Below are 21,651 nucleotides of genomic sequence, written 5' to 3'. Positions count from 1 at the left end.
TGGGTTGACCGTGCGGGGCCGCAGGTTGTGGCGGAGACCCGGGGTCCAGCTCCGGCCGCCCAGCCTTCCTGGAGGCGGTCTCCGTTCGCGGGGCTCGGTGGCCGCGTCGCTCGGGGTCCTCCGGGCGATGCGGGGCCCCGGGGTCTCACGCCGGCGCCTCCCCTCGCCACAATCGTCTACTCTGCTGAGGAAAAGAGTTGATGAAAACAGACCTACACAAACGACTTGAGTCTAAGAGCTTTCCTTTCCCAGAGTCTCCTCTAAACCTCCCGAGCGAGTGATTGTCATGGCCTGCCCCCAGTGCTGCTTACCCATAAGCATTAAAATGAACCTTCTACCAGAAGTCTTCCTTAGGGGGATATAAAATAAACAGGAGTGACAAAAATATTTTAGGGCCTACTTCCACAGAAGAGTCTGAGGCCCCTTCTCTGTGGCATCCCTCAGATCCACGCTAATTCCTTTGCACAAATCTTTCCTTAGGCTGCTAATGCCTCCCCAATCATCATGGTGTCTGCTGGGCCCCGCAGCTTCTCTCCTTCCTGGACCTTCATTTCTTGATACTCCCGAGTGAGATGCTGGTCGGAGGTCAGCCCAAGACCCACATGCTAATCAATGACTCATAACGCCTTAAATTCCAGATATCTGCCCTCGGTAAGGACAGAAGTAGCAATGGCTTTGGTTTCAAGTGTTCAGAATGACCCACCATACTTGTCTTTTCAAAGACAGTTCTGAAAAATCCCTTGTTTAGACTTCAGCATGTTCTGCTCTGGAATTAACCTAAGGGTTATAGTTGCCTTTTTTCATTTCTAGTGTTGCCTCCTGAGTCTCACAACCCTGTAATAACCTGTCCTGTTAGTGCCATAGATAATACAACAGAGGGCACTGGACACATAAAAGTGCAAGGAAAACACTCCTTTGACCACAAATGGAACCCAGACCTCCCACATGGAGGCCAGAATTCTGCTACTGAATTCAGAGATGTTTGTTTCTCAACTGCTGCAGTAGGTCTAATCAAAAAGTGAAACAGCAAGTCTTAGCTTTCCACAGCTGTTCTCTTTGGAACTGGTAGCACATAGAAAACACCTGCAGCAGAGGCTTGACTAGGGGATTTATGTAAGGTAGCTCTATAAAGTAATGGCACTCAAATAAAAAAATCTAATTTGAGGGACGCCTGGGTGGCTCAGCCACTGAGCATCTGCCTTTGGCTCAGGGTGTGATCTGGGGTATCGGGATCGAGTCCCGCATTGGGTCTGCATGGAGCCTGCTTCTCCCTCTGCTTATGTCTCTGCCTCTCTCTGTGTATCTCTCATGAATAAATAAATAAAATCTTCAAAAAATATATCTAATTTGAAAGAGCCTAATTCTGGGAGGAAATCTCTTTCCAAAGTAGATAACAGACTTCTAGAAAAACATCAGAAAATAGGACACCTGGCGGGCTCAGTCAGTGGAGCATGTGACTCAATCTCAGTGTTGTAAATTTGAGGCCCATGCTGGGTGTAGAGATTACTTAAATTCTTTAAAAAAAAAAAAATTAGTTCAGACTCGTGTCTGGTCCTAAATCTAGTGTGGACCTATGGAAAGTTAATTTCCTCCTTGGCTAAAGCAGTCTCTTTGCCTTCCCATTGCTTGGTGCCTCCCAAACCTTTCCTTCCATTTTTTTCACCAGTTCTTTAAACAGTGAAGGTTCAGGAAGCTGGCTCTGAGTTATGTGCTGAGTTACTCAGGAAAACCTGGGTGATAATTGAATTTCTCACCTCTGAAGCTTCTTTTGAGTGTCTAGAAAAGACCAAGAATCAAATGGTGCAGCTTTTAAACTGTGATGTCTTTAAGATTTTATTTATTTATTTATTTATTTATTTGACAGAGAGCACAAGCAGGGGGAGTAGCAGAAAGAGAGGGAGAGAGAAAGGGAGAAGGAGAAGCAGGCTCCCAACTGAGCAGGGAGGCCTATGCAGGCTTGATGCGGGGCTCCATCCCAAGATGCCCCAAAGACCCCAGGATCATGACCTGAGCCAAAGGCAGACACTCAATCGACTGAGCCACCCAGGTGCCCCTCAAACTGTGATGCCTTGCAGAAACCTATACAGGATGAATAAAAAGTGAAATTCCAAGATTTCTTTCCTTTATCTCACCATCTTGGCCACAGAAGGCAGCCAGGGAAAAACAATTTGACATTTCCTGTAGATACTAGAATATCACTTCTTTAGCCAATTTAAAAGCTTCACCTTGCCCTTTGTCTTTGAGAGTTATATTTTCACTTACAATGCCTTAAAATTAGCCTGGGACAGACTTGTACTATTCTTAATATATAGCCCTTTTCTGTCTAACACACTGCCATAGCTGGAATTTATTTTTACATCCAATTTGAGAGGATTTGAATCCATCATAATTAGTTGTATTTAGTGTTGGTTGGAGATTGCTGACAGTTGTTTTCACTTCTACCCACCTCATTGTGTGATTTCTGTTGTTAAAAACAAATTTCTTCCTGCCTATTTTAACTGGTCAAATATTCAGCATTTTTCGAAATTCCATGTCATTGATGACCTATGGATTTTCTTAGATCCTAGGGGCATAGGATAAAGATAACATTGTTCCTTAGTTCAGAACACATGGTGGCAATTGGGTGCTCTGAGCAAGGCCCTTTCCTCCTTCTCTCTTTTTTTTTTTTTTTTTTTTAAGATTTTATTTATTTATTCATTCATGAAAGACACACACAGAGAGAGGCAGAGACACAGGCAGAGGAAGAAGCAGGCTCCATGCAGGGAGCCTGATGTGGGACTCAATCCCCAGTCTCTAGGATCAGGCCCTGGGCCGAAGGCAGCACTAAACCGCTGAGCCACCCGGGCTGCCCCCTCCTTCTCTTTCATTATTAGTTCATCTCCCATTCCCTTCTCCACCCCCAAAAGCATACACTCTAATGAGTATAGTATAGGTCCTTTTATTGTAGCTTCTCTTTGTATATTTAAATGTGTTTGTCTTTAAAAAAAAATATGGTCCCCATTTTTAGGGGGATAGATTAAAACCACCATTTTTTTTAAATAAAGATTTTATTTAAGAAAGAGAGCATGCACAAGCAAGGGAGGGGAAGGGGGAGAGGAACAAGCAGACTGTCTATTAGTGGGGAGCCAGATGTGGGGTTTCATCCCAGGACCTTGAGATCATGACCTGAGCCAAAATCAGACACTCAACCACCAAAGCACCCTAAAACCAATTTTTTTTTATGATAGTCACACACACAGAGAGAGAGAGAGAGGCAGAGACATAGGCAGAGGGAGAAGCAGGCTCCATGCACCAGGAGCCTGACGTGGGATTCGATCCCAGGTCTCCAGGATCGCGCCCTGGGCCAAAGGCAGGCGCTAAACCGCTGCGCCACCCAGGGATCCCTAGAACCACTTTTTAAAAATATGATTTTATTTCTTTGATGAAGAGAGAGTGTGTGAGCACTGTTCTCCAGTCCTTCCAAGATGAAATCAATAGCTTTCTAGTATTTTTTTCTAAACTGAACTCTAATTGATATAAAAGATTAGTCCACAGATCTTTTTTCTTTTCCTAATCTTTCCTATTAGCACGATTTTCTTTTTTTTTTTAATTAACTTTTATTGGTGTTCAATTTACCAACATACAGAAAACACCCAGTGCTCATCCCGTCAAGTGTCCACCTCAGTGCCCGTCACCCATTCCCCTCCAACACCCGCCCTCCTCCCCTTCCACCACCCCCAGTTCATTTCCCCGAGTTAGGAGTCTTTATGTTCTGTCTCCCTTCCTGATATTTCCCAACATTTCTTTTCCCTTCCTTTATATTCCCTTTCACTATTATTCATATTCCCCAAATGAATGAGAACATACACTGTTTGTCCTTCTCCGATTGACTTATTTCACTCAGCATAATACCCTCCAGTTCCATCCACGTCGAAGCAAATGGTGGGTATTTGTCGTTTCTAATTGCTGAGTAATATTCCATTGTATACATAAACCACATCTTCTTTATCCATTCATCTTTCGATGGACACCGAGGCTCCTTCCACAGTTTGGCTATTGTGGCCATTGCTGATAGAAACATCGGGGTGCAGGTGTCCCGACGTTTCATTGCATCTGAATCTTTGGGGTAAATCCCCAACAGTGCAATTGCTGGGTCGTAGGGCAGGTCTATTTTTAACTCTTTGAGGAACCTCCACACAGTTTTCCAGAGTGGCTGTACCAGTTCACATTCCCACCAACAGTGTAAGAGGGTTCCCTTTTCTCCGCATCCTCTCCAACATTTGTGGTTTCCTGCCTTGTTAGTTTTCCCCATTCTCACTGGTGTGAGGTGGTATCTCATTGTGGTTTTGATTTGTATTTCCCTGATGGCAAGTGATGCAGAGCATTTTCTCATGTGCTTGTTGGCCATGTCCATGTCTTCCTCTGTGAGATTTCTCTTCATGTCTTTTGCCCATTTCATGATTGGATTGTTTGTTTCTTTGGTGTTGAGTTTAATAAGTTCTTTATAGATTTTGGAAACTAGCCCTTTATCTGATATGTCATTAGCAAATATCTTCTCCCAATCTGTAGGTTGTCTTTTAGTTTTGTTGACTGTATCCTTTGCTGTGCAAAAGCTTCTTATCTTGATGAAGTCCCAATAGTTCATTTTTGCTTTTGTTTCTTTTGCCTTTGTGGATGTATCTTGCAAGAAGTTACTGTGGCCAAGTTCAAAAAGGGTGTTGCCTGTGTTCTCCTCTAGGATTTTGATGGAATCTTGTCTCACATTTAGATCTCTCATCCATTTTGAGGTTATCTTTGTGTATGGTGAAAGAGAGTGGTCCAGTTTCATTCTTCTGCATGTGGATGTCCAATTTTCCCAGCACCATTTATTGAAGAGACTGTCTTTCTTCCAGTGGATAGTCTTTCCTCCTTTATCGAATATTAGATGACCGTACATTTCAGGGTCCACTTCTGGGTTCTCTATTCTGTTCCATTGATCTATGTGTCTGTTTTTGTTAGCACGATTTTCAATATCTAGCTCATTATATCTTTCTGATGCACAGAATACTGTGGCTTGTCTCTTTTTATTATCTTTATTTTCTCTCCTCACATTTATAGGCATCTAATTTGTTCCCATCTCCTGGACACTACAAGTAAAGCTAAAAAGATCATCCCCATTCATGCCTCATCATGGAAACACACACAATTTCTCTGTGGTATACACACAAGGGTGGGATGTTGGAGAACAGGATGTGTGCACACTTAATTTCACTAAATGCTGCCAGGGTGCTCTCAGTTTGCTCTTGCTAGTGGTGATGCTAGTTTATTTCCCAAGTTTGGAAAAAAACACAGCAATATATATGGTGGCTTAAGACTGAGTTTGTGGTTGCTTTGCCTGGGTCTTACTCTTTGAAGACAAATTTCCAAAAGTTTGCACCACCCTCACATGTTGGTTCCTAATTATCAAGGTCCTGAACGAATCTGGACCACGCTAATCAAAGGAGTAATCAACCAGGAGCAATCTTCTCTCCCTTGGCTATTGGGACCATACTGACCCTGAGAGATGATGGAAGAAGATTTGCAGGGCCCAACTGCCAGGAACTGACTTTAATTGAGGCAATGGGAACTATACTGTGTTAGCTTTGAAACATGGATTCATATTGGAAGAAGGAAGAACCTCTGCCAGTGCTTAGAAATTAGAAAACAGGGACGAAAGCAAGTAACAACCTTGGTGTGCCTTGACCTTCTGGCTTCAAGTCAGTTCTCTAACAGCTGAAATAAATAAAGGCCACTAAAAATCCCTCAAAGGAAGCTCCCATGGAAGAAATGTTATGGAACTTGGTCTTAGAGAGGTCCTTAGGAGTCAAGTCTCCAAGGTGTCATTGGAGCATGGAGACCTTTGTACAATTTTAGATATCAGACCCTGGCTGGGAATTTGTAGCCTCATGTAGTGCAGCTCTCTTCTAGCTGATTCTTTCCAAACCAAACTCCAAAACCAGAAGGGCTCTCAGCATAGTTGGCACCTATGGAGTCACTGAGTCCTGAACCTGAACTATTGGGAATGTTATGAACTATGCAAGCAGCCTTGAGTTCAGACCATTGGTAGTTCAGTGGCAGTAGCCGTGGCTTCATGTGGACTACCTAGTTTTGATTCCTGGCCAATGTATTTGTTTGCTGTTCACTCTAACACAGTTCATTTGCTGCCTCTGCAGAGTATCAGTGGGGATCTTTATTGTGTATACAAGATTAGAACAGTAATTCTTTTTACTACTTCTGTTAGACTGTTTATTGTACAGGTTAATCTGGTCTGTGTAGAGATCTAGCAACTAGAAGCTGTGAAACAAAAAAAAATATGGAGAACCTGGCAATGATTTTTGAAATAAAAGCATTAGGGGCCAAGTTATGATTCTGGAAGGATTAGTATTCTGATTGAAGTATAACAAGTACTCTTCCAGGTTATATCTTTCAAGGTGGGAAGTTAAGTTCTGGTGTGATTCTGTAGTGTAGAATATTTAGATACAATATCCTTGGCACATTTGCCTACACCTCTGACTGATCCAGACAAAGTATCATGGTCACCATTTAACCTTGATTTGCATACTGGGCCTTGGGCTGGTCACCTAGTAAGTAGCTTCTTCCTATGCAGTGGGGTTGAGGTACTGAACCTCCAGGAAAAGGAGTAGCTCTGGGGTAGGCCAGATACCCCAATAATAGTAAAGATGTTATGGGTCCAGGGAAGGGCAAGGATTTTATGCAGTAACCACATATTGCAGACAGGAAGATGTGAGGAGTGCGCTTGGACCTTCCAGGTGGGTGAAATTCAGAGTCTAGATGAATCAGAATCCTGTGGCTTCCAGTAACACCAGCTGCCTGTACTCAGCCTCCCTCAGTGGTGCCTTTGGCTCCAGAGAGATGTAGAACGTGCAAAAAAAGAGAAAAGGCTGAATGATAACTGGCAGTTATGCCTCCAAATCTAGATAGACATAGTAACATGCAAGTATAAAACAGAAGAGAAGGATGCACAAAAGCAGTGAGAGTCTGTCTGAATCTGTATGGCAGATATTATAAATGCATTAAAAAATCATCAGCTTATGATTTTAGGTACCACTAATTATGAAGTTGTAGGATCAAGGACTTGGTTTCTCTGTCCATGGCTCCCTCCATCTTCAAAGCCAGCAATGAAGAGTTTCTCCCTCAATGAATCCCTGACAAGCTTTGAATCTCTCTGACTTCTTGGCTCTCTGACCTCTAGACTCAAATTTATAGGGTCCATGTAATTAGGTCAGTTCACCTAGATAATTTCCCCCATTTTAAGGTCAACTTATTTATATCTGCAAAATCCCTTTTGCCATATAACATACCAGAATTATGCAAATAGCAATCATAAGGAAATTGGAATGACTATACTAGTACCAGACAAAAAAGACAGGGGACTTTAAAACATAAAAAATGTTATGAGAGGGGCACCTTGGAAGCTCAATCGGTTAAGTGTCTGACTCTTGATTTCAGTTCAGGTCATGATCTCAGGGTCTTGGGATCAAGCCTTGGATCAGGCTCTGTTCTTAACAGGGAGTCTGCTGCTTGAGATTCTCTCCCTCTGCCCCTCCCCCCAGCTTGTGTGTGCTCTCTCTCAGAAAAATAAATAAATTTTTAAAAATTTTATGAGAGATAAAGAAGGATCTTTTATAATGATAAAAAGGTTAAACCATGAGAAAGTTATAAAACTAATAAAAACATTTGCATCTAATAGTCCTAAAATACTAGAAGCCAAAACTGACAGAATCAAAGAGAGAAATAGGCAATTCAACAATAATAGTTGGAGGGATGCCTGGGTGGCTCAGCAGTTGAGTGTCTACCTTTGGCCCAGGGTGTGATCCCTGGATCTGGGATCAAGTCCCACATTGGGCTCCTTGCATGGAGCCTGCTTCTCCCTCTGACTATGTCTCTGCCTCTCTCTCTCCCTCTCTGTGTCTCTCATGAATAAATAAATAAAATCTTAAAAAAAAAAAAAAACAATAATAGTTGGATACCTCAATACCACACTCTGAATAGTAGGTAGAAAACCAGGCAGAAGATCAATAAGGAGATTGAAGACTTAAACAACATGACATAACAGACATCTATAGAACACTCCACCCAAAAAGAACAGAGTAATACAATTTTTTTCAATTGTACTTAGAATATTCGACCATACACTAAGCCATAAAAAAAGCCTCAATACATTTAAAAGGACTGAAATCATAAAATTTTGAGATATCTCACAAGCCAATACTATCACATAGTCCAGTTCAAGTTGGCAAGTGGGGTAGGTAGGTTGTCAGGTCATCTTTCACTTTGTCATGTATGTTCAGTGACACATATGGAGGTGGCCATTGTCATACAAGTATGGGCCACTAGCCTGGAAAAATGGGAAGAGACAGATACCCCAGAAAAGTTTCTCTAGTGTCAGACTCACAAAACCTGAGGGAGAAATGGCTCCGTAGGAAGTAAGGAGGTGTCAGGGGATGCCTTGCTCTCCTAACTGTGCCTCTCTTGAAAACTTCAGCCTCGGGATCCGTGGGTGGCGTAGCGGTTTAGCGCCTGCCTTTGGCCCGGGGCACGATCCTGGAGACCTGGGATCGAGTCGCACGTCGGGCTCCCGGTTCATGGAGCCTGCTTCTCCCTCTGCCTGTTTCTCTGCCTCTCTTTCTCTCTGTGTGTGTGACTATCATAAATAAATAAAAATTAAACAAAAAACAAAACTGAAGACACCCCCCCCCCCCCTCGTGAGTAGGACCAGCCCTAATCCAGAGGGCAGCCCATCCCTGCGCCTTCCTGGAATTTAAGCAACAAAAAACATTCTGTTTGTCCGAGATAAGAAAACCATTTCCCGCCCCCCCCCCCCCCCCAACGCCCTGACTGAAATGTCCCTGAACAGGTTCATGTTGACCTTCTGAGAAATCAATAACCTGGATGCTATGCTACTCCCGCGGTTTCTTTGCCTTTAAGCGGTTTTTTTGCCTTTAAAAGATGCCTGTAATTGCTAATCGGGGCTCTCCTCCACCTCTGAGGCGGAGAGCCCGTTTGCGCAAACGTTCAATAAACCCTCTTGCTAATTGCATCTGCCTGTCTGGGGTCAGAGTCTCTGGGGCGTCCACCGGGACACGTTGGCACCCGTGAGCCAGGGTCCAACAAAAACTTCAGCCTCTACATCATGAAGTCATTGCACAGGAATGCTGTGAATCACAACCAACCACCATCCACCCACGACCTGATTTCTACCTTGTTCTGAGAAAACAACTGCAAGTCAATATACATGGGCCAACACAAACTATCAGTCAGTGTTCTACAAAAACTACTCTGGGCATAAAGGATAGCATTAGTTTATAAGTCATCCCAGGGTGGCCACTACATGCATTCAAAGACATACAAAAACTCTTTCATGACTTTGACAAATGGGAAAGATACCCTGTGGAGCAAGAATAAAATTCATAAGTGACAATCTCAAAATATGTATATAGAGATTAAAACACAAAGCAACCCACACAGGTAGGACAGGGCTAGGAAGTAGGGAAGTCAAACTTCAAGTGTTTTGAAAAGTCAGTATACTTCCCCAGGACATAACCCTGGACTATGGGAGGAAGAAAATTCAGACATGAGATAGAAATCCTTATAGTTATTTACACATTAAATATTCTACTCAGAATTTTTTCTTATAGTATTAGACTAATATGGAATAAACCTAGAGAACAAAAGAACACCAAGACTATCTAAAAGTTTTAAATTTTTCATGAAGGAAAAGTGAAGTGACTTCATAACAGTCTTTAAGACAATGAAATAATTTGGAAAATTATTGATTCTTTCATGTTTTCTATGCACTTACAGGAATAAACAATGAAAATATGTTTAAATTTAGAAAGAGATAAGTTTGTGGTATCAGCACATGGACATACAAATACTGAGAGTGGCTGCTTGGGGCTCGAGGGTGGTCCTGTCAGTGGTGACCTTCACAACAAACCAGGTGGCCTTGTGTATCAGCATGGCCTCAGCTACTGGAAGGCAGTGGCATCTAAGATTCCATGACACTCCCCACTTTCTAGTTCTGTTATTGTGACTCTGAACAGTTACCAGGCAGGCTGGATGCTCTGTCTGGCACTGTTAACAGAGCCTGAGTGCAGGCAGTGCCCTAGGCTCTGAGCTCTGGCCTTGTTTTTGTGGTTAAGAATTGTTACAGCTGTGGAATGCTTACAAAGTTTAGCCCCAAAGTAAGTATGAATTACATCTGTATACTCTTGACCTGTTTAAGTCCATTTTTTCCCACCTAATGACACTGCAAGGTATAATTTGCAAACTATAAAACTTACTATTAGAGTTGTACAGTTCAAGGATTTTTAGTAATTCACCAGGCAGTGCAACCATCACCATAATCTATTCACTTGTTTCTAATTATTTGTTTGGGTTTCTGCTCCCCAGGTTCTGGCTCTACTTCTACCACCACAAGCTTCATCATGGCAGAATCGCTCACCACTTTCTCTGATCCAAGGACAGAAATAAGCAGCCTGGAAACCAATCAGTACTTGTGCTCCCAGCTGGAAAAAAACAAACAGAACTGCCGAGACCTCACAGAGAGATTCCTCACATCCAGGGCTACTGCTTACATCTTGGCCAACCAGCTGCAGAAATACAGTAAGCCCTATGGGTTCACAGTCACCATAGTGATGATAAATGATTGCCTATCTTCCCTAAGAGAAACTAAACACTCTACTTTATTCTTCTCTCTTCATCAAAATAAATCTCATCCTGACCACACTCCTAGGAAGGTAGAAGTGAGTATTTTACCCTCAGTTTGCAAAAGATGGAAACACTGAGGCACAAAGAGATAAAGTTTACAGTGAGATGTGGAGAAGCACAGAAGCTAAAATCTTGGTTCTGGCACTAAGCTGTCTTTTCTGTCTCAGGAACATGTGTCAGATTCTAGAAACATATAGCATCACTGTTGGCTTAATTAAATCTCAGGATTCAATTCCAACTTTTACTAAGTACCCATTTGCAAAGCATTATACTAGATGCACTAGGAGTGTACTAGTATTCTCTTCCTGCCTTATAGGAGCTTAGAGCTATCTGTTCCCAACTGAACCACAGATATCTGGAGATCAGAACATCAGTAGCAGACACAGAGGGAAATCCTTATGCCTGGAGCAAGATGTTTTTCCCCACACAAGTTCTAAGAAGCTGTTCCTCACATGCTGGTGAGATTGAAAGTATTTCCAGGAAAGTCAGAGACTCTGTAACACCTTTTCAATCTCTCCCTGAATATGAACTTTGCAGACAGCAAGCTAGTCCAGGATCTGGGCTTTGAGATGTGTGGCCAAAATGAGAATGAGGCTAAGTGGACAAGGCCTTTAGTCCAGCAGACTGGGTCAGTGTAGGAGCTGGCCCTTCCATCTCCATGCTCAGTTCTCACATTTGGAAATCCTTGGACAATTCCAAAACTGTTGGTAATGGGGCCCGCAGGAAGCTATAGTGACTGAAGGAAACATGATGCAAGTGAGGGCACATGAGAGATAGGAATATTAGGAGGATTCTTGCTGATATTGAAGTTGAGTTTGCTTCCAAATTTCTACAGTTATATTTCAATAAATCAATGGGGGATAAAATTTGCTATCCAACTTACTAGACATGGAGAAAAATTAAAAAGCCTACTTATTAAAGAAAAAAGTTGAGCTTTGGGGTATGGAAATATAAGTGTTTTTTTTTTTTACATCATTCATTAAAACCACAATTGTAAGACAAATTTTTTGAAGCTAAAGAAGAAAAAAGATATCATCCTAGATCTCAGTGTAAAGATATTATAGTGCAGTGATCAACAGCATGTATCCTTGTGTCAGACTTCTGGGTTAAAATCCAAGTTATCCTCTTTATACCTCAATTTCCTCATCTCTAATGGTAATAAGAATATTTACCTTTTTAACTAGTGGTGATGACAGTATGATGATAATTCTTGAAAAATCTACTAGACCAGTGCCATGGAAGCACTATGTATTAGTTCTCCCTCTAATCTAACACAACACCTGGTAGCATTTGAACATGTCTTTCAGATATTTCCCCTTCATATACATATTATACAGTTCTATCCAGATAAACTTTGAAATCTTTGAAATATGAGGATTATTGAAACTCTCAACATAGGAGGACTATCAGTCCTATAATCTTCGGAGGTCTGGGGTGCCTGGGTGGCTCAGTTGATTAAGCAGCTGCTTTTAGCTCAGGTCATCTTCCTGAAGTCCCTGGATTGAGCCCCACCTCTTCCTGCTCAGAGGGAAGTCGGCTTCTTCCTCTCCCTCTGCCCCTCCCCCTGCTCATGGTCTCTCTCTCTCTCTCTGTCTCACTTCCTCACTCTCTGTCAAATAAATAAATAAAATCTTAAAAAAAAAAAATCTTTGGAGCCTTCCCTCAACACACAAGAAATCACTACTTCATGTCCAAGGTTAATGGTTTACCTAAGAGCCTACGAGGCTTAGTAAAGTGGCCCAAGATTTGGAGCCAGACCTCAATGTGAATTCTGACTTGTTTCCTTCTAGTTTAATAATCTTCAGTAAGTTACCTGCCCATGAACTTCTCTATCCTCATATCTCAAATGCCATGTTGAGGAATTTGATAATAAATTGGAGGAGATTGAGGAATGAGATGTGGATATTGGAGCATGGAGCTTGGTAATGGAGTTATATTTGTACTTGGGATGGACCTTGCCTCCTCCATTGAAGGCAGTGACTATAGCAGCATGTCCAGCTTTCCACTGAGGCAAGTGTGTCTATTTTCTCAGAGAGTGAAGAGTACAAAGCCTTCATTGACTCCGTGCTGGAGGAGGAAGTGCAGTTTGGCAGGGAGCTGGCAGAGAAGATAAAACCATCTGCAAGACTTGGGTAAGGAGGTACCTGTGGGAAAGTGTGAATTACTATTTTGAAGTGGGGTAGCCAAGGACAGAGACAGAAAAGTACATGGTAGGCACAGAACTAGATAAAGACAACTGCGGGGTTATGGGAGTGAGTTGGTAGAGTAATTAAGTCTCTGGGGTCCTTCCTTAAATAGCATATGAATAAAATGGAGACAGATGCCTGAGATAGAATACTAACAATGTGGCTTCCAGCTGTGTGACTTTGGGCAAATTTCCTTAACTTTCCTACATCTCAGTTACCTCAGCTATTTCATCTGTAAAATGAAAATATGAACAGGATCATAACCTTCAGAAGGTTATGAAGATTAAATGCATGATTATAAGTTAGAACCATCTCTGACACATATGGAGGTCATCTCAACAAATATTTTCTGTAATTATTATGCTTTTATTTTTTTTTATAGGTATGGTGGTTGTCATTAATGGAATAGCATTTTCTACCACAAGAGATATTTTCCAAGCTTTCCAAAGTGCCTTTTCATGATAAAAATGTTTTTCCTTCTCAACTTTGATTTTTTTTTCTAAGTATCATACTATATGAAGTACTAACTGGTAGGGCTATTAGGTAGATAGATAATCAAGCAGCTGTTGTCTAGAAAATAGATTATTAATGTGCTGAGGACCAGCATTGTTTATCCTCAGAAGGGTTTCAAATATAGGGTGGATTGTGGCATTCAAGATATCTTTTAACTCTGTTGAAATGAAATCTGAGAAACTCATTAAACCTACTAAAACAGGGGATCCCTGGGTGGCACAGTGGTTCGGCGCTTGCCTTTGGCCCAGGGCGCGATCCTGGAGATCCGGGATTGAATCCCACATCAGGCTCCCGGTGCATGGAGCCTGCTTCTAGCTCTGCCTATGTCTCTGCCTCTCTCTCTCTCTCTCTGTGACTATCATAAATAAAAATAAATAAATAAATAAATAAATAAATAAATAAATAAACCTACTAAAACAGAGATAGTTGTTTGCAGGAAGCCCAGGTCTGGAGCTTCTGTTGCTCTTTAGTCTATGCCTTTACCAGCTCTGACACTTTATAGGAACTCTGTGGAATAGAGTTTGAAAGACAATCTGTAGAGTATCACTTAGTAGGACAGCAGGGAGGAGATTCAGGCATCAGATGAGGTAGATGACTATAAATGTCTTGTCCAGCTTTAGGATTATGTGGTTCTAAGTATTGACTGAGTGCCTACCTGTGTTATACACTCTGTTGGGTACTGTAAGTTGGGTAGTATGTGGCACTGTCTCTAGCTTCAGAGAGCTCACATTTTAGATTAGAATCCATGCAGAGTATTTGTATAACCATTAGAAAATGGTGAAAACCCATTTAGAGTGATGTAATTGTTGTTACTTGGAACTTTATTTACTCTTTAGTGTCTTCTTACTTATTATTTTTTTTTTCATTCTTTTTCAAAGAATGCTGTCCTTCTTGACCCTTTCATGGATTTTTTTTTCATCCTTTGAGTCATCACCACATCTACCTATCGAATACTTTTATATGAGGTTTGTGTGTGTGTGTGCATGTCACTTTCTGCATAATGCTTGATGATATATATTCCATGGAAATGGATGTGGGCTTAGCTGAGAAACTGAAGGGGCATCTTTTCAAAGTAAGGTTAATGAAAAACAAAGAAACAAACCCAATGCTGTTTCCTCATTCCCTCTGCCACAGGCAAGTCCCACAACTTGTGTAAGAATTCAACTTGGGAAATTCCTTAGGGGCATTCTATGAGATATCTCTGCTGAAACTTCCGTAACCTATGCACTGTTACCTTTTACTTTTCTTTTTACTTTAGGAAATATGATCCCCTAATTCAGGCTCAGGCCCAAGAACTGACCCACTTACGACAGAGGATACAGGAAGGGAAAGGTGTCTGTTACCTTTTTATTCAGCATACAAAGAGCACGGTCAAGTCTTTTGAGGGCCTCCTCAGGAGCACTGACATTGCTTCCTACCAGGGGCAGAGATTCTGTGAGCAACTGGCCCAAGGAAACCAGCTGGCAGAGAGCCTAGCCAGCATACTCACCACTGGTAAGTTAGCTTGCATGCTACGGAGACCTTTTAGATCCTCACATAAGTAAGTCTCCATGCTTCAGCGACTCTAAGAGTGACTTTTAAGCCAGATGTCCTGCTGTTTTGTGCTTTTTCTCAGCCTATTAATAGTGATGCTATCAGGTAGAAATACCTAGAGTCACTCACCTGGGCCCAAGGTGAACCCTCACAGGTATTTCCTCTTTCTTTTAAGGATTATTGATTTACATAAAAATGGTCCACAGTACCCTCAGTTCCGTGCGCTTTGAGAAATGCATACAGTAATGTAAACAACACCATAATCAAGATACGGAACAGTTCTATCACCACTAAAAGTTTTTTGTGCTTCTTTGTAGTCAACTATTGTCTCCTGCCCCAGTTCCAGTCCCTGAATCTGTTTTCTGTCCATACAGATTTTCCATCTGCAAAATGAGCAGTAGTTGGTTTCTTTTTTTAACTGTTGAGTACTATTCCATTATATAGATATATCAGTTTTATTTATCTGTTCACCCACTGAAGGGCATTTGAGTTATTTCCATTTGGGGGCAATTATGAATAATAGCTATAAAGATTCACATACAGATTTTTGTGTGAAAATACATTTTCACTGCACTTCGCTTGGGTAAACATCTAGGAGTGGGATTGATGGGTCATGTGGTAAGTGTATGTTTAACCTAGAAGAAACTGCCAAACTGTTTTCCGATGTGGCCATCCCACTTCAAATTTCCACTGACAGTGTGGTGAAAGTTTCAGTTGTTCCCCAATATCAACTTTTGATATTTTGATATTCTCAGGTTGTTGTTCTTTTTCTTTTTCTTTTTATTGTTTCAGTAATTTAGTAAGTGTGGGGTATATGGCATTGTGGTTTTAATTTGCATTTCCCTGATGACTAATGATTTTAAGGATCTTTTGATATGCCTGTTGACTCTCCTTGTATCTTTGGTAAAGCCAATGTTCAAACATTTTGTTATTTTATTTATTTTATTTTAAGATTTTATGTATTTATTCATGAGAGACACACACACACACACACAGAGAGACAGAGAGAGAGAGAGAGAGGCAGAGACACAACCAGAGGGAGAAACAGGCTCCCCACAAGAAGCCCAATGCCGGACTTGACTTCGGGCCTTGGGATCATGCCCTGAGCTGAAGGCAGACACTCAACCACTGAGCCACCCAGGGGTCCCACACTTTGTCATTTTAAAATTGAGTTGTTTGTTTTCTTATGATCAAGTCTTGAGGGTTCTTAACATTTTTTGATACAAGTCCTTTATGGGATATTTAATTCGCAAATATTTTCTCCCCATTTATGGCTTATCTTTTCATTCTCTTAATAGTGTCTTTCAGAGAGCAGAATTTCTTAATTTTAATGAAGTCCAACCTATGGATCATGCTTTTGTAGTTGTATCTAAGAACTCCTTTTGGAAAACAAGGTCCTTCACCTTACCATATATATTTTACAATTAGCTTGTCATTATGTGTTTTTTTTTTTTTTAAAAAAGCAACAGCAACAAAATCTCCCAGAATTTTGAGTGGCATTGCTTTGAATCTATGAAAAGTTTGAGCAGAATTGACATTCTTAATCATACAGAGTTTTCTGGGGCCCCTGGGTGGCTCAGTCACTTGAGTGTCTGACTCTAAATTTTGGCTCAGGTCATGATCAGGGTTGTGGAATTGAGCCCTGTATGGGTTTTCTCTCCTTGCGCCTCCCTCACACAGTCTCTCTCAAATAAATAAATCTTAAAATAATATTGAGTTTTCTAATTAACAATCGTAGTGCCTTATCAGGTTGAGGAAGTTCCCTTTTGGGTTTTTTATGTTTTATTTATTCATATTTGAATGAACAAATGAATTTTTTTTTTTGTTTTATGTTAGTGACTGCTGACAACAGGGGGAAAAATATGTCTCTTAATGCAAACATGAATAGGTATGGTCCAACCAAGAAATGTTTCCAACTGATTTGAGGAAGTTCCTTTTTATTCCTTATTTTCTGAGAGTTTTATTTTGACTAGATATTGAATTCTATCAAATGCTTTTTATTTCATCTATTGAAATGATTATATGTTTCTATTATGTTGAATATTTCTGTAGTGTACTCTGGATATTTTGAATATTGTAAGACCGTGGGTCCTGTTAAAACCCTCTGGAAATTGAGTTTTGGGACAATCAGCCCCATTAGGTTCAACTCCAAGTTCTGTCTCACCAGTAGTTCCAATGTCAGGTCGTGTTCAATGCTTGTGATATGCTGTTTGGGTCTGTCCAGCAAATATGTTACTTGGTTTAGTCTGGAGTAGGTGGTGGTTTGTGTGGTAATTCAGTTCTCTAATCCTTTGTCATGATTCATTGGGTCTATTCTACACATACTCAGTTTGGGGGTGAACCCTGGGGCTTTTGTCATCAGCTCATAGACCATTTTTCAGCCTCTTTTCTCTCTGGTATTTCTTCCATACTTTCAGGTTTCCAGGAGTCCCTTTTCCAAGTTCCTCTGTTCAGAAAAATTGAGTTCTTTCAGAGATGCCTCTTCATACATTACGTTGCAGTTCTGCATAACTTTAAGAGCAAGGAGGCAAGAAAATTGAGAAATAGAAAATAAAAGGGAGCACTCCACACTTTTTAGGCAAGAGGTCCTTTTATCCTGTTTCTTTTGATCAGAGAGCTAGATTCTCTCCTGTGGGTTAGATCACTGTTAGCTGCCTTGACAATAAATGCAGTTCTGCAACTGGGCTGGTCTCTAGGTGAGGTCAGGAAAGAAGAGGGGAAAAAAAGGAGGGAAAATTCTCTCCATACACTTTGGCATGCATAGGTGCCTTTTCCCAGTCATTTGGTTAGAAGAGTTAGGTAGTTTCTCCTGAAGTTTTTGCTCCTCAGAGACTGCAGTGAGTTCTTTATGAGAGCTTAATAGGACACACAACCATGGTCTAGCCACCAGTTAGCTGTGTGGCAAAAATGAAGGTTACAGCTGGAGAAGTCCAGAAAGTAGCTGAGCAAGTATTCTATGCACTGGACAAAAGACATTTTAAACTTTTTGAAATAAAATCTTAAAAAAAAATAAAATAAACTTTTTGCCTTGATGTCAGATGTAGCAGATGTCATGGTGATGATTCACCACACTAGGAACACACTGTCCAGTGTTACTCAGGAAAGCCTGCCAGGCTACTTCTCTGAAGACACAACCTAAGCCCTCTCTCAGAGCATTCTGAACAAACATGTAGAGTATTACATTTCTGGTCATATAGGCCCTCATATTTGTAATATGTGAAATGGGATCTGCTCAATTTCTGACTAGCTGTTTCTATTTTTTGGTTCGCAGAAAATCACAATGATAAGAAGGGTGGAGATAGACAGGAGCCACTGGCACCCAGGTAACTCAGTGATGAAATGATAATGGAATGGTGAAGTCTAGAGAAGACTCCTGAAGCAAGAGACCGAGAGGCCAAAGTCCCAGATCCAGGAAAAAAACCCTCAGAAACTGCCAATTGTACCTATTTCATTCATTCATCGTACAGTGATATGTCCTTTTAAACAATGTTGTTTGTTCTCTGGTTCTTGTACTGGTTACCATTTCCTAGTAATTCATCAAGTTTAGTTAGCTAGAGTTAGTCTGACGTAAAGGCAAACTAGCCAGAGAGCCCTGGTTTCTGTATTCTAAAAATCCGTATGGTAAAAAACAAAACAAAAACAAAGGAAAATATTGTCTCAGAAGCCAGGATACAATGGACCATTTCATATTATATTAAACAAAAGTTGTCTGCAGCATTTTCAAACCACTATCCTAGGTCTGCGCATGTCATGAGTGTATTTGAGAGTAGTTTAGTCTACTTCCCCATCTGCCTGTGGTGAAGTCAGCACACTGAGCTCTGGCTGCTCCCTTCTACCCAACTCTAGGCACACTAAGCCCAGTCAGAAGTGGATTGTTATGCTTTCTCATCTGAGTGGCCTCTTGGGTTTCTGGCACTCTTCCAGAAGTGTCAGGTGGGACCAGCTGTGAAGCTGTGGTTCCAGGTTGCCTTAGTTTAATCTCTTGTCTTATCTCCCTTCCTATCACCACACCAGGCTCAGCAGGGAGCTCCAGCAAGAAGTGAATGAAGTCCTGGAAGACTCACTAGATGAACGGTATTTGACTCATTCCAGTCGCCATGACTCTCACCAGGCTCCCAGCAGCAATGCCTTCCTGTCTGATGTGCAGGAAGCCAACTCTGCTGTGGAAGTCACCAGTGAGTACTCCCGTTATAAAGAAAAGAAAACTCCAACACTGGAAGAATGGAGAATAAAACTCCAGTAACTTCTACATGCTTAGTACCTCTGTCTAGGCTGAACGAGATCATCTCTGTAGGCAGGCCCCAAAGATTAACCTTGAAAAAGGGATTAGGCTGAACACAGACCTGGGACCAAGTTTCAGGTACAGGTCCCTGGTGAGTCAGGTAATATACATTGCTCCTGGTCTACCTCACCTCAGTCACTCTGGCTCCCACTGGCACTTACAAACTGATGGACTCCAGGCAAAAACCAGATTGAGAGTTAAAGGGATCATGGCAGATTCTCTGCCACCACTTCAACATGTGTATAGAATCTAATAGACCTTGTCTAAAATGAAGCATCATAGCTTTCAGGGAATGTCCTTGCTAATTATAGTTCCTGAACAGTGTCCCTTAAGCTTTTCTAACTGAGAAATACAGTATTTTTTTTAAGGTTTTATTTATTTATTCATGAGACACACAGAGAGGCAGAGACACAGGCAGAAAGAGAAGCAGGCCCCATGCAGGGAGCCTGATGTGGGACTTGATCCTGGGACCCCAAGATCATGCCCTGAGCCAAAGGCAGGCGCTTAACCACTAAGCCACCTAAGCATCCCAAAATACTGAGAGTCTTGCCTATATTTTTGGAGATGCAGAATCATGGTTCCAATATCCAGTCTTCATCTCCCCTCAGATGACTTGCTTTCTCATAGTTTCATGTTAGTACCAGAATATCAGGTGGTTTCCCTAAAGACAAGGCTCAGCTCTTGGCAACCTTCAGATAAATGACCGGGTTCCCATTCTTTGTGTGACACCATTTTTAAAAAAATGGCTGTGGATTTAGTCTTAGCACTGTCATCTGATCTAAACCAACAACTAGCCTATTAACTAGAAAAAAGGCCCAATCTAATAGCCATTCCACTAGCATGCCCCTCTCCTAAAAAAACCCAAACTAGCCAGTGTAGCTCCTCCAGGTATGTAAGAGTCCCAAGGTGTAGCAGCGACACTGGTGTGTGTGTGTGTGTGTGTGTGTGTATGTGTAGATTAAGATTAAAACCTCAACCTTCATCTCCTTTCCCTTGACTGTTTGACTTTCCTTTGGGGTTAATGGTTAGGATTATTGGAGAACTGTATGTCTTCTGTCCTCCTGTAGGCATGAGAAAGAGACTTCTTTTTTAAATTATAAGAGAGAGCAGGGGAAGGAGTGGAGGGAGAGGGACAAGCAGACTATGTGCTGAGCATGGAACCCAATACGGGGCTCAGTCTCACAACCCTGAGATCATGACCTGAGCCAAACTCAGGAGTCAGGTGCTCAACCAACTGAACCACCTATGCACCCTGAGAATGAAACTATCTTAATCCACTCAGTGTTAACTGAGTTTTTAAATAGTGATATAATCCATGTCAGGTTTTGTCTTTTTGCCAATGGTAGGTGCCTTTTATTACTCAGACAGTCCCCTTACAAAGCCTTCCTTGTTCCTATTTCCTATTTCACCTTGAGATGTAGAGGGAGGTCTTTTCATCTATTAAAAGATGTTCAGTCATAAATCATGCGGGAGAGGTATTTAGTAGGGACATTCACTAGTACCCAGAAGTCTTACATAAAAGGTGGCCTTATCTTTCCTAGTACCAGATAAACCTTATTCAGAAGGCTTATTTGGTAGTTTTCCACCTGTGTCAACCTCCTTTATACTTCCCATATCCTCTGTTGAGAGGTGGGCCTGTGGAGTTTGCTTAACACTGGACCATACTTTGTTTCAGGACCTTTAAGGGCTCTTAAAGGAAGTTCTCTGTTATCCCTGATGAAAGAGGAAGTTGGCAGAAGAATGGTAAAAGGCAGGGATCTTGCTGAGAGGCCCCTGGCCACCCCATTAGTGATAAGGATTCTCCATCTTCTACCTCATTCCCTGTCTTGGTGGAATGGCTTCAGAAGATGAGATTCAGAACCTGCACCAGCACCTGAAGGGATTCTTTTCATCACTAACTGCCTTCAAGAAAAGCTGGAACATCATCTCAGCATTTCTGATCAAGGAAACAGTAGGGGTGGCCTAAGTCTGCCTGCTTCTGGCAGTATGTATCTAAGGACTTGTGTGTTGCAAGACTTCAAAGATTTCAAGAACTTGATATACCTTACTTCACTTATTCTTACAAATGACTCAACTAGGGAGAAGAGGGCATGGATAAATATTCCTGCTTTTTAGATGAGTAAATAGGCTCAGATAGAGATTGGCCCCAAGGCTGAGCTATCCTTCCATCTTAGAGTTGTCTGATCTCCAAACCCATCTTGTTGGCTCCTCTGCTATATACTTTCTGCTGCTCCTCTCCTCTCGTGTGGTAGTCATTCAGAGTGAGGGTCTCTGTTGCTGCCATTCTCATCCTCATCTCCTTCCCTAATGTCTTGGTTACTCTTCATTGTCTACACTGTGGATCTTCTTCCCACATCCTCTTCCTGGATTGTACTCACACAGTGCCCATCATTCCTCAGTCTTGGGCTG

The 21,651-nt window shown here is 41.6% G+C and overlaps 1 protein-coding gene across 5 annotated transcripts in view; it reads left to right on the top strand.

Annotated features, from left to right (window-relative positions):
- Positions 1-21,651, top strand: part of LOC140599962 (NBPF family member NBPF6-like protein) — a 35,816-nt gene that overhangs the window by 3,559 nt on the left and 10,606 nt on the right. For 4 of the 5 annotated variants that reach the window (XM_072766680.1, XM_072766682.1, XM_072766677.1 and 1 more), the window contains exons 2-6: positions 10,411-10,623; positions 12,761-12,860; positions 14,686-14,921; positions 18,232-18,283; positions 18,975-19,135. In XM_072766680.1, coding sequence (XP_072622781.1) covers positions 10,446-10,623; positions 12,761-12,860; positions 14,686-14,921; positions 18,232-18,283; positions 18,975-19,135 — 727 coding nt within the window. In that variant the 5' untranslated portion in view covers positions 10,411-10,445. Of the gene's footprint in view, positions 1-7; positions 652-10,410; positions 10,624-12,760; positions 12,861-14,685; positions 14,922-18,231; positions 18,284-18,974; positions 19,136-21,651 lie in introns of those variants that run through there. The other variant, XM_072766678.1, reaches the window with a different exon arrangement.

This window comes from Vulpes vulpes, chromosome 8, assembly GCF_048418805.1.
Source record: "Vulpes vulpes isolate BD-2025 chromosome 8, VulVul3, whole genome shotgun sequence".
Taxonomy (NCBI): Eukaryota; Metazoa; Chordata; class Mammalia; order Carnivora; family Canidae; genus Vulpes; species Vulpes vulpes.
Note: the sequence above shows the minus strand (reverse complement) of the source record. Positions and strands in the feature narration are given on the sequence as shown.